Source organism: Procambarus clarkii, chromosome 83, assembly GCF_040958095.1.
Source record: "Procambarus clarkii isolate CNS0578487 chromosome 83, FALCON_Pclarkii_2.0, whole genome shotgun sequence".
Lineage (NCBI taxonomy): Eukaryota > Metazoa > Arthropoda > Malacostraca > Decapoda > Cambaridae > Procambarus > Procambarus clarkii.
In genome coordinates, this window is record NC_091232.1 from 10,318,711 (window position 1) to 10,331,739 (window position 13,029).

At 41.0% G+C, this 13,029-nt stretch overlaps 1 protein-coding gene across 1 annotated transcript; it reads right to left on the reverse strand.

The window, feature by feature from the left end:
* Positions 1-2,912: 2,912 nt before the first annotated feature.
* On the reverse strand, positions 2,913-12,733 carry LOC123768790 (mucin-5AC-like). Its single transcript, XM_069316381.1, has 10 exons — positions 12,647-12,733; positions 11,348-12,325; positions 10,165-10,281; positions 8,846-9,961; positions 8,380-8,472; positions 6,920-8,173; positions 6,020-6,138; positions 5,787-5,902; positions 4,211-4,332; positions 2,913-3,411 (listed from the first exon to the last, which is right to left on the reverse strand). Exons 2-10 carry the CDS (start codon positions 11,997-11,999, stop codon positions 3,404-3,406), a joined length of 3,597 nt encoding a protein of 1,198 aa, XP_069172482.1. The 5' UTR covers positions 12,000-12,325; positions 12,647-12,733; the 3' UTR covers positions 2,913-3,403.
* Positions 12,734-13,029: the final 296 nt, after the last annotated feature.

Consider the following 13,029-nt stretch of genomic DNA (forward strand, 5'->3'; position numbering starts at 1 on the left):
AAAAATATGATCGTTGTATATAACAACTAGAACGTCAACCGAATGAAGTTGCCTTAATAGGGAAATGTCAGAGACGCTCATCTGAGAGACCTACGACATACTAGCATCCTGATTACTGACCGATCTCGCGGTCAGACGAGCACCTAATTAGAAATGTAAATAAGTTTACTGAAATAAAACGTATAAATACTCGCAAAGAGATCAATATATATATATATAAATATATATATATATATATATATATATATATATATATATATATATATATATATATATATATATATATATATATATATATATATATATATGATATAATTTGTGATTATATAATCACAAATAATCGACATGTTTACCGACCATTCAGGGTGATAATCATTTCTAGGTTTGTAGTGGGTTTTGTCGAGCCAGAAGAATTAGAACCCAAGCAACGAGTACACGGAAGCTTCTGTATTTCACTAAGGCAGCGCAACTATTGGCTGTCATGCGGTAGCGTCAACACTGTGAAGCAGTAACTAGTGTAACGGCAGGTTCGTGATCAGGTCCAGACGACGCCACCGACAGCCGTGAAAACATTCGCTTTCGGTAACCACCTATCCGTAATTTGACTGCAATCCTGTTTACGTGACTGTGGAATCGGCAATCAAGACCTCATGCAACTACGATATAAACCATGATATTGCCATGCAACAGATCCGTTATGTCTCGACGGATTCCTAAATCGAAACTTGCCGCTGACATACCATGGTAATGAACAAAGCGGAGAGCACAACAATGCCTTCCTGGCGCAAGGTGAAGAGAGATGTAGCCATACTTCCACGGAGTGTCAACGAGACAAGGGGAGGAATGTTTGTCTCTGCAGGCGTCCACACCCCAGCCTGGTATATAGGGCGACTAGTTTTTGCCCTCGAGGGAAACCGTGGCTGGTTCTTGCTACCGGAGGAAGCTGCCTTGTAGAGAGTATAGAAGGGAGTGATGGATTGAAAGCAGGAAGCTTGGAGAGACAGAGTGAGAGGTGGAAAGTGAGAGTAGAGATAAAAGATAAGAGTCAGAGTGGAGGATGAATATAGAAGAATAGAAAGAAGGGAAGAGGAAGGGAGAATGAAGAAGGGAGGGAATTATCATGGGGAAAGCGTCAAGCTATTATAACTATATATAACACTTGGAAGGGGTCAAGATAAGAATTTGGGATGGGACGGGGGAAAAAGAAATGGTGCCAAACTGCTTGGACGGTTGGGGATTGAACGCCGACCTGCATGAAGCAAGACCGTCGCTCCACCGTCAAGCCTAAGTGGTTGGGCACGAGAATGAAAAGGAAAACATAATTTACTAAGAACAGTGAACGTTAATATACACCATGTATTACCAAATCGGATATCCCCAATCAAATAATATTCTGAATACAAACATTTCTCCAAATAACACTGAGACTCTAGAGCAGTCTCCTGGAGTCTCTGATATCAACTCATGCCCCTGAAAGAGCCATACTGGCCTTATGAGCTTTATGCTCATAGTTACCTTACTTCCACTGAAGCTTGCTCTTGTTTTGAAGACTGGATGTTCGAATTAGACGGTGGAACGCTGACCTCGCTTCTCAACCCGTCCTCACACTAGGCTGATTGAAGCAGCAGCCGTACTCCCTCAACCCGTCCTCACACTAAGCTTGTTAAAGCAGTGGCCGTCCTCCCTCAACCCGTCCTCACACTAGGCTGATTGAAGCAGCAACCGTACTCCCTCAACCCGTCCTCACACTAAGCTTGTTAAAGCAGTGGCCGTCCTCCCTCAACCCGTCCTCACACTAGGCTGATTGAAGCAGCAGCCGTACTCCCTCAACCCGTCCTCACACTAAGCTTGTTAAAGCAGTGGCCGTCCTCCCTCAACCTGTCCTCACACTAGGCTGTTTAAAGCAGCGACCATCCTCCCTAGACGCATTCATCAATTTTAATATTCACTGTATTAAAAATTGGTTTGTTCTCATATATATAAATTAATATTATTATGCATAAATATTCTATGTATAGTTAGGCGTAGGTTAGGTTAGGTGTTTAGGTTCTGTTGGCGATTATTTGTATTTGTAGTACGTGGGTGAAGCATTTATTGAATTGTGGTTCGAACAGAGGACGTGAGCGAAGCACTTGTTCCGGAAGTGTTCGGACGTCATCAGTTGTGAATCGTGTGAAACCGCTTTTCATTCATAAACAGGGGGTTTGGCGGCTGGATTAACGAGCTTAGATCTTTGTATGCGAGGACGGACTGCGCTTCTTCTAGGCCGACGTTCAATCCCCGTTGGTTCAAGTGGATGGACACTGTTGCTTCACTCCGTTCTTATATCCACAGCTCCTATCCTGTCTTGATATCCCTTTCAAGTGCTATATAATCTTAGTGGCTTAGCGTATAATACTTATAGTTATCTTATATGACAAGTGATAGTTGGCAAACCCTGTTTGTGACTTAAGTGTGAGGACCTGACAGCTGAGTGAACAGCGCTCGGGATTCGTAGTCCTGAGGTTCCAGACTCGATTCCCGTGGAGGCGGAAACAAATGGGCAGAGGTTCTTTCACCCTGATGCTCCAGTTCACCTAATAGTAAATTGATACCTGTGAGTTAGACAGCTGCTACGGGCTGCTTCCTGGGGATGTGTAACAAAAAGGAGGCTTGGTCGAGGACCGACCAGGCCTCACCTCTCGGTGTATGTAATTGCTTTCGGGAAAGAATGTTGTGAAGTTTTATTGAATGTGCTTCTGTGTATTTGAGAAGTGTGTGTGTGTGTGTGTGTGTGTGTGTGTGTGTGTGTGTGTGTGTGTGTGTGTGTGTGTGTGTGTGTGTGTGTGTGTGTGTGTGTGTGAAGAGATTTTTAACTGTAGTCCAAAAGACTCGTGGAAATGTTTCCGTTGAAGGGAAATAAAAAAGATCCATTAAGCTACACCCGACATTTATTATGTATATGATGTTAAATATGCGTTCGATTTATAATGTAATTATAATAATCTTCCTGAATTTGGATATTACGTAATTGTGGCTTACTTCATCTTTTGCTATTATTTTTTTAATTTCTTTAAGAGCTTAATTTTATTTCCTCATGTCGTGCTAATTTTCACATTTTATTTTATTTATAATTCAAGATCGCCACATATCACTCTGAAAGCATTTACGTAATACATGAAATGTTTTGAGTTCCATTTTGTCAAGTACTGAGCTGCCAACCCAGAATCCAGAATATTGCACACAAAAAAGGCAAAATAAATATATGAATTTAATCGTGGAAATCTGATCAACTGGGTCGACAGCACAAGCACTGAACATTGATAACAATGGGAAATGGAAGATGTACTCGTGTCTTCTCATCTGCTCCTCTCAAAGAGTAGATGTGTGGTGTCGATGGACGGTTTCCTTGACAGCTTATCTTCTAAAAGACTGTAAAAGCAAAACAGAAACAATATAAATATTAAGCCGGTCAAGGACTGTGGGATTGGATTCTGCGGCTAAACTGTAAGGTGTTGACTGTATGGTTGAGCCGTGAGGCTTAATTGTGTGGGTTGAACGGTACACAAACAATGAAATGCACACTAAATATATCAGATAATTCACTTATTATTTCTACTGCAGTTGTGTGTGTATACACTTACCTTCACTCCTCGTATTAATCCTAATTTATATTTCCTCGGCTAATATTTACAAAACATATATACACACCTATATTTTTTATATACAGCAAAAATACAATTCTACAATACCTGGTATTACTACGACAACCGTGAATACTTCTCATTGTTTATCCTAGTGCTACCATTACTACAGGAACCACTACTACTACTACTGATAATAAAACAACCTCTTTCACTACCACTACAACAAATAATTTGATTTTAACTGCTTAACTACAGCTAACTCTACTACTACTACTGCGGCTCCTTCTACACGCACATACCCATCATTTCCCGCCTCAAGTTTTGAAAGACAAAAAACACAAGGGAAGGACACTATCAAGGAAAAGCGCCAAGCCATCACGACTATATAGCACTGGGAAGGGGTCCGAATAAGGATTTGGGATGGGACGGGGAAGAAAGGAATAGTACCCAACCACTTGGACGGTCGGGGATTAAACGCCGACCTGCATGAAGCGAGACCGTCGCTCCTAAATTATGTTGCCTCCCGAACCCCACCTCCCACCCATCCGTTCTCCTACACCAGCAGGAGAGAACAATGCTCTTACTCATGGCGAAGAACTTGAAGCCCCTCAGTTGCTTGTAACTGTCCGAGTGGAAGGTCACGGTGAGATAGTTCTTCTCCGATTCGAACTTCCAGTTTGTAGGGGGTAGCTTGTTGCCACACATCCTGCGAGTAGGGGAGCAGACGAGTATGTGAGCTGAAACTGCTGGTGTGTTGTATTGTTGTTGTTATAGATTAAGCTACTCGGAACAAGTTCCAAGTAGCACGGGCTATGGTGAGCCCGTAACTTACCTGGCACAGGAGCGGGGCAAGTAGCACGGGCTATGGTGAACCCGTAACTTACCTGGCACAGGAGCGGGGCAAGAAGCACGGGCTATGGTTAGCCTCGTGGACGGGAGATGTCTCCCGTGTGGTGTGTTGTAATTTTGTCGCTATTTTAAATGATTGTTCTTGTAGTCTATTACGTCTGGCTGTACGTATTTGCATGTCACTCTGATACGCCCTGTCTGTTTATATAGCGTAACTGGGAAAGAAGCATCTGTAATATAAAGCCTAGATTATCATCTCAGAATTATGAGGTGAGCTACAGTTCTCGTGAGGTTATAAGGGTAAGGGAAGAGACGGGTCAACGCAGCTCTGTACCTAATATTCAAAGTTTTGGGATGAATCAACGCTGTAAGATTCATAACAACCAATGATTCATTCGAATCAATGCAACAGGCATCATAAGAAATGCGTAAAGGATGGTCAAGGTTGGTAATTAATTTTTAAGGAAAGGTTGCACAATAACTAATGGGTAGGAAATGGTCAAGGTGTCAGATAATATAAGAGTCAAATGGTAATATGTATCCAAGGTAAACAAATCCACAAGGGCCGTGACGAGGATTCGAATCTGCGTCCGGGAGCATCCCAGACACTGCCTTAATCGACTGAGCTACGACAGGGTTAAAAGGGTTGAAACCGAAGTTCTACTGAACTTACTGGATCAGTAGATCTACTGATCTACTTAAGTTCAGTAGAACTTCGGTTTCTAGTTCCAGTAAGTTCAGTAGAACTTCGGTTTCTAGTTCCAGTAAGTTCAGTAGAATTTACTGGATCAGTAGATCCAGTAGATCTACTGATCTACTGGATCTACTTAAGTTCAGTAGAACTTCGGATTCAACCCTTTTAACCCTGTCGTAGCTCAGTCGATTAAGGCAGTGTCTGGGATGCTCCCGGACGCAGATTCGAATCCTCGTCACGGCCCTTGTGGATTTGTTCATTTGATGCATCACGTTAGTGTGATCTCTGTGTGTATCCAAGGTAATGTAATTATCAGGAGAAAGCACCAAGCCAGTTTGATCACAGAGCACTCTGAAGGGAAATGCAATCGAAGTGAAGGTCCATCGGTTATCGAACGCCGGCGCGGCCAAAAAAAGGGACCCTCGTTCGACCAGTCCAACTGGATGGACAAAATGTACGATCAAGAGAATTCATTCTGCAATATTATTGATAATACATGACATTCATAAGGATGTTTTTGTATCAATCATATAATTATAAGTTATTTAATTTATTTAAATTATGAATTAGTTTTGTTTCATCTGGATTACAGGCATAATAACCAGCAGAATACTCACTTGACGCCGTAGGTTTTAGCCATATGGACTATCTGTATATAATCCTTGATGCAGCCCATGGTATACTCTATCCTCAGGGTATCGAACAGGAGCCTTACATGCCTGCCTTTTGACGCCTGAGAGATAAAAAAGCGCGGTTGTTATATATACTTATATATATAAAAATATATGTATTGTATATGTAGGCAGGGATGAAAGCAGAGGCACACAGCAACGGAAACGGGACGTCTCACCGTGATGTTGAACGAGCAGTGATAATTGGCAGGGTAGAGAGCAGGATATAAGGGAGAGGTGACCACCTTCACGGGATTAGCCTCTGTTAGGACCACCCCGCCACACCTCGCCGGCTTTCCTGTCAAGATAACGGGGAAAAACATTGAAATTGAAATAAGTTTATTGCGGTAAAATACACACAAAGTGATGAGGTAGTGCAAACTATTCTCACACATTGGCACAAGAATATATATATATATATATATATATATATATATATATATATATATATATATATATATATATATATATATATATATATATATATATATATATATACCTTATATACATTGGAAGACAGAAGAGTGAGGGGAGACATGATCACTACCTACAAAATCCTCAGGGGAATTGACAGGGTAGACAAGGATAAACTATTCAACACTGGTGGTACGCGAACAAGGGGACACAGGTGGAAACTGAGTACCCACATGAGCCACAGAGACGTTAGAAAGAACTTTTTCAGTATCAGAGTAGTTAACAGGTGGAATGCATTAGGCAGCGATGTGGTGGAGGCAGACTCCATACACAGTTTTAAATGTAGATATGATAGAGCCCAGTAGGCTCAGGAATCTGTACACCAGTTGATTGACAGTTGAGAGGCGGGACCAAAGAGCCAAAGCTCAACCCCCGCAAGCACAAATAGGTGAGTATGCACACAAGAAAATACAGATAACCTTTCACAAAGTAACTAATAATAACAGGTGTTTCCAGACTCCCCCAAAAATACAAACCCTTGTAATGAAAAAAATCAGTAGCTGAGCGCAACACAAACCCTAAATTCCCACAAATATTCCGTAAACATCTGTTTACACCAATCTTCACCTCCGCCATCGGTCAGTAAACTGTACTCACTATCTTACCAGTATTGACATTAGGTTTTTCAGTTGGACTTGTAGTTCTGTTAACTGGACTTGTGGTCGTTGTTTTAATGCGGCGTGTTGAAGTGCTTTTAGTAAAGTGTTTCGTTCTCTTCTTAGCGTGGTGTGTGAAAATGGTCTCAGTTGGGCTTTTGATAGTGCTCTTAGTTGAGTGCTTTGTTCTCTTCTTAACTGGTCTTGTTGTAGTGCTCTTAGTTGAGTGCTTTGTTCTCTTCTTAACTGGTCTTGTTGTAGTGCTCTTAGTTGAGTGCTTTGTTCTCTTCTTAACTGGTCTTGTTGTAGTGCTCTTAGTTGAATGCTTTGTTCTCTTCTTAACTGGTCTTGTTGTAGTGCTCTTAGTTGAATGCTTTGTTCTCTTCTTCGTTGGACTTGCAGTCATGTTCGTAGCTGGGCTTGAGGTAATGCTCTTAGTTGAGTGCATTGTTCTATTCCTAGTTGGGATTTTGGTAACTTTCATAGTTGAGTAATTTGTTCTCTTCTTTTTTGGGCTTGTGAAAATGGTCGTTGAGCGTGTGGCTGTGTTCTTAATTGGTCTTTTGCTAGTACTCTTATGAAAGTATTTTGTTACTTTTTTAGTATGGATTTTGATAGTGCTCTTATGTAAGTGTCTTGTTACTTTCTTAGTTTGCATTTTGATAGTGCTCTTAGTTAAGTGTTTCGTTCTCCTTTTAGTTAGGTTTTTGATAGTGCTCTTAATGGGGCTTATGGCAGTGCCTGTAGTTGAGCTTATAGTAGTGTTCTTAGTTGGTCTTTTGCTAGTGCTCTTAATGGGGCTTATGGCAGTGCCTGTAGTTGAGCTTATAGTAGTGTTCTTAGTTGGTCTTTTGCTAGTGCTCTTATGGAAATGTTTTGTTCCCTTCTTAGTGTGGGTTAGGATAGTGCTCTTAGTTAAGTGTTTTGTTCTTTTCTTCATCGGGCTTATAGCAGTGCTCGTAGTTGGGCTTGCAGTAGTGTTTCTAGTTGGGCTTGTGGTCGTGCTCTTAAATGGGTTTGTAGTAGTGCTCTTAGGTCGACTTTTGATAGTGCTCTTATGTAAGTGTTTTGTAACCTTCTTAGTTTGTATTTTGATAGTGTTCTTATGTAAGTGTTTTGTTCTCTTCTTAGTTGGGCTTTTCGTTCTCTTCTTAGTTGGACTTTTCGTAATGTTCGCAATTAGGCTTGTAGAAGTGTTCGAAAATGGGCTTGACTTAGTGGTTGCCGTGTTGCCTGTCGTATTTAGAGAGGTTCTGGTTGGCGCTATGGTTGTGGAATCATTCGTAAAAGAGTAAGTTAATGAATATAGACAAGCAAAAAGGGAAAATAATGATGAATTTATTTGACCAATGATGAGTGTAACATCATAATATATCTAATGTAAATCTTTGACAATGGCAAACAATTCCTCAGACTTGCCCTCCCTCTCTCCTCTAACTATGGTGGCTTAATTGTTTACACACACTTACCGGTAGTGGGAGTGGCTTGTGTTGTTGAGCTTGTAGTGGTGTTTGTTGTATTTCTTGTTGTGGTTGAAGTTGTGGGAGCAATTGTTGTTGTCGCTGTAACAAGAATATAATATGAGAGACTGCTTTATTTTGTTCAGGCACAGTGTAACATATTATATTCGAAACTTTGTGTTTGTCTTCATTCATTAACTCTACATACATTCACACACACACACACACACACACACACACACACACACACACACACACACACACACACACACACACATGCAGGTCAACATACAAAAAAGAGAAACAATCAGATGTGTTTCTAGACTTCCCAAATATACTAACCCTTGTAATTAAAAACAAAAATCAGCAGCCGAGCGCAACACAAACCCTAAACTCCCACAAATATTCCGTAAACATCTGTTTACACCAATCTTCACCTCCGCCATCGATTAGTAAACTGTACTCACTATCTTACCAGTATTGACATTAGTTTTTTCAGTTGGACTTGTTGTTGTACTCTTAATTGGACTTGTGGTCGTGCTCTTAATTGGACTTGTGGTCGTGTTCATAGTCGAGTGTTTTGTTCTTTTCTTACTGTGGATTAGGATAGTGCTCTTAGTTAAGTGTTTTGTTCTCTTCTTAATTGGGCTTATAGCAGTGTTCGTAGTTAGGCTTGCAGTAGTGTTTCTAGTTCTTCTTTTGCTAGTGCTCTTAGTTAAGTGTTTTGTTATCTTCTTAGCTGGAGACATGGTAATTCTCTTACTTGAGTGTTTTGTCCTCCTCTTAGTTGGCCTTGTGGTAGTGTTTCTAGTTGGTCTTTTGCTGGTACTCTTATGTAAGTGTTTAGTTACCTTCTTAGAATGGATTATGATAGTATTCTTAGTTAAATGTTTTGTTCTCTTCTTAGCTGGATTTGTGACAGTGCTCTTAATTGGCCTTATGGCAGTGCTCTTAATTGGGCTTATGGCAGTGCTCTTAATTGGGCTTATGGCAGTGCTCATAGTTGAGCTTGTAAAAGTGTTATTAGTTGGTCTTTTGCTAGTGCTCTTATGGAAGTGTTTAGTTACCTTCTTAGTATGGATTTTGACAGTGCTCTTAGGTAAGTGTCTCGTTCTCTTCTTAGTTGGGCTTGTGACAGTGCTCTTAATTGGACTTGAAGTAGTCTTCGTAGTTGGGCTTGTAGTAGTGTTATTAGTTGGACTTTTGGTAGTGCTCTTATGTAGGTGTTTTGTTACCTTCTTAGTGTGGATTTTGACAGTGCTCTTAGGTAAGTGTTTTGTTCTCTTCTTAGTTTGGCCTGTGATAGTGCTCTTAAATGGGCTTGAGGTTGTGTTCGCAGTTGGACTTGTAGTACTGCTCTTAAGCGGGCTCGTAGTCAAGACTTTTGTTGAACTTTTAGTGGTACTCGTAATTGGGATTGAAGCTGTACTCTCAGTTAAGCTTTTCGTTCTCTTCTTGGTTGGGCTTTTCGTTCTCTTCTTAGTTGGGCTTTTCGTAATGTTCGCAATTAGGCTTGTAGAAGTGTTCGAAAATGGGCTTGACTTAGTGGTTGCCGTGTTGCCTGTCGTATTTATAGAGGTTCTGGTTGGCGCTATGGTTGTGGTATCATTCGTAAAAGAATAAGTTAATATAGACAACCAAAAAGTGAAAAATAATGATGAATTTGTTTGGTCAATGATGCGTGTAACATCATATAACATTTAACGTAAATCTTTGACAATGGCAAACAATTCCTCAGACTTGCCCTCCCTCTCTCCTCTAACTATGGTGGCTTAATTGTTTACACACACTTACCGGTAGTGGGAGTGGCTTGTGTTGTTGAGCTTGTAGTGGTGTTGGTTGTATTTCTTGTAGTGGTGTTGGTTGTATTTCTTGTTGTGGTTGAAGTTGTGGGAGCAATTGTTGTTGTCGCTGTAACAAGAATATAATATGAGACTAATTTAATTTGACCATTTACATTTGAAATTTGGAGTTACTTGTGGGACACATTCGTGCGTGTACACGCGCGTGCGTGCACACACACACATACACACATAGGATAAGGGCCTCGCGGCTATGGACAGCGTTCTGGGGTCGTAGTCCAAAGGGCCCGGGTTCGATCCCCGACAGAGGCAGAAACAAATTTGCATAATTTCTTTCGCCCTGTTCCCTCCCTGGTCACCTAGCAGTAAATAGGTACCTGGGAGTTACACAGCTCCTACGGACTGCTTCCTGGGAATGTGTGTGTGATCGGTGTGACGTAGATATGAATGAGAAAATATCGTCAGGAGTCCAAAGGTTATAAATGCGAGGTACAGTTTGATCCTACAGGTACAAATAACATATAGCAAATAAGCACACATAGAAACATGAACATCCAGAATACCATAGGGAAAAGAAAAAGAAAATACTGGCGTTACCAGACTCCCTAAAATACCAACCTTGTAATAAAAAAAAAAAATCGGTACCGGAGTGCAACACAGAACCTGAATTTCCACACATATTTGTGAAAAGGGAAGGGAACTATGAGGAGAAAGTACCAAGTCTTTATGACTATATAGCACTTGGAAAGGGGATCAGAATAAGGAATTGGGCGGTCACGGGCGTTAGGAATGGTGCCCAATCACTTGGGCTGGACGGTAGAGCGACGGTCTCGCTTCATGCAGGTCGGCGTTCAATTCCCGACCGTCCAAGTGGTTGGGGGGCACCATTCCTTTCTCCCCGTCCCATCCCAAAACCTTATCCTGACCCCCTTCCCAGTGTTATATAGTCGTAATGGCTGGGCGCTTCCTCCTGATAGTTCCTTCCCTTCCCTTCCCTTCCCTTCCCTTCCCTTCCCTTCCCTTCCCTTCCCTTCCCTTCCCTTCCCTTTGATTCCTTCCTTCCCTTTCCTTCCCTTCAGTAGAGACATTAAATTTCCCACAAACATTCAGTAAACATCAGTTTCCACCCTCACACCTGCTTCTCCGCCATCGGTCAGTAAACTGTATTCTCTTACCAGTAGTGGCATTAACATTTTTAGTTGGACTTGACGTGGTAGTCTTAATTGGGCTTGTGGTCGTGGACTTAATTGGGCTTGATGTAGAGGTCTTATTTAGGCGTGTTGTAGTGCTCTTAGTTAAGTGTTTTGTTCTCTTCTTAGTTGGGCTTGTGAAAACGGTCTCAGTTGGTCTTGTGGAAATACTTGTTGTTGGGCTTGTGGTAGTGGTCTCAGTTGGTCTTGTGAAAATACTTGTTGTTGGGCTTGTGGTAGTGGTCTTACTTGGGCTTGTGGTAGTGGTCTTAGTTGAACTTTTTGTTATCTTCTTGGTATGGCGTTTGGTTGTGATCTTAGTTGGACTTGTGGTCATATTTGGGCTTGTGGTAGTGGTCATATTTGGGCTTGTGGAAGTGGTCTTAGTTGGACTTGTGGTAGTGGTCTTTGTTGAGCTCTTTGTTATCTTCTTGGTATGGCGTTTGGTTGTGATCTTAGTTGGACTTGTGATCATATTTGTGCTTGTGGTAGCGGTATTTGTTGGGCTTGTGGTAGTGGACTTTGTTGGGCTTGTAGTAGTGGTCTTAGTTGGACTTGTGGTAGTGGTCTTAGTTGAGCTCTTTGTTATCTTCTTGGTATGGCGTTTGGTTGTGATCTTAGTTGGACTTGTGGTCATATTTGGGCTTGTGGTAGTGGTCTTTGTTGGGCTTGTGGTGGTAGTTTTAATTGGGCTTGTTATAGTGGTCTTAGTTGGACTTGTGGTAGTTGTCTTAGTTGGACTTGTGGTAGTGGTCTTCGTTGGGCTCGTGGTAGTGGTCTTCGTTGGGCTCGTGGTAGTGGTCTTCGTTGGGCTTGTTGCCGTGTTTTTAGTTGATAATTTCGTTCTCTTCTTAGTTGGGCTTTTCGTAATGTTCGCAATTAGGCTTGTAGAAGTGTTCGAAAATGGGCTTGACTTAGTGGTTGCCGTGTTGCCTGCCGTATTTAGAGAGGTTCTGGTTGGCGCTATGGTTATCATTCGTAAAAGAGTAAGTTAATGAATATAAAAATGAATAAGCAAGAAGTTAAAATAATAGTGAATTTATTCGATCAATGATACGTGTAACATCATATTATATTTAACATAAATATTGGTGAATATATTTGATCGATAATGTATTTAACATTTCAGTACATTCGCCATAATTATTTGTTAATTTATTTGATCGATGATTCACATAGCATTATATTATATTAAACTTGAAAAAGCATTTTTGTAAATTCCAAACAATTCCTCATCCTAGCCGATACTCTTCCAGCTATGATGGATTAATTGTTTACACTTACCGGTAGTGGCAGTAGCTTGTGTCGTTGTGCTTGTAGTCGTGTTTACTGTTTTGTTTGTCGTGGTTGAGGTCGTGGAAATATTTATAGAGGTCGCTGGAAAAATGGAAATGAAAAAAAAAAGTCATTAGTACAAATTATTGCAGTTAACTGGAACATATTATATATCAGATTCTGTATTAGTAATGTAACTTCCGTTCTTGTCATCTTTACTTCGACTCTCTGTCACTCTTGTCACGACCTGCAGGGGCCAGATTCTCGAATCAGTTACGCAAGCACTTACGCAAGCACTTTCATTTTTCCTCCGTGGTCTGACATTGTCACATTCTTAATCACGTGTTTATTTTCGTGATATACACATATATATATATATATATATATATATA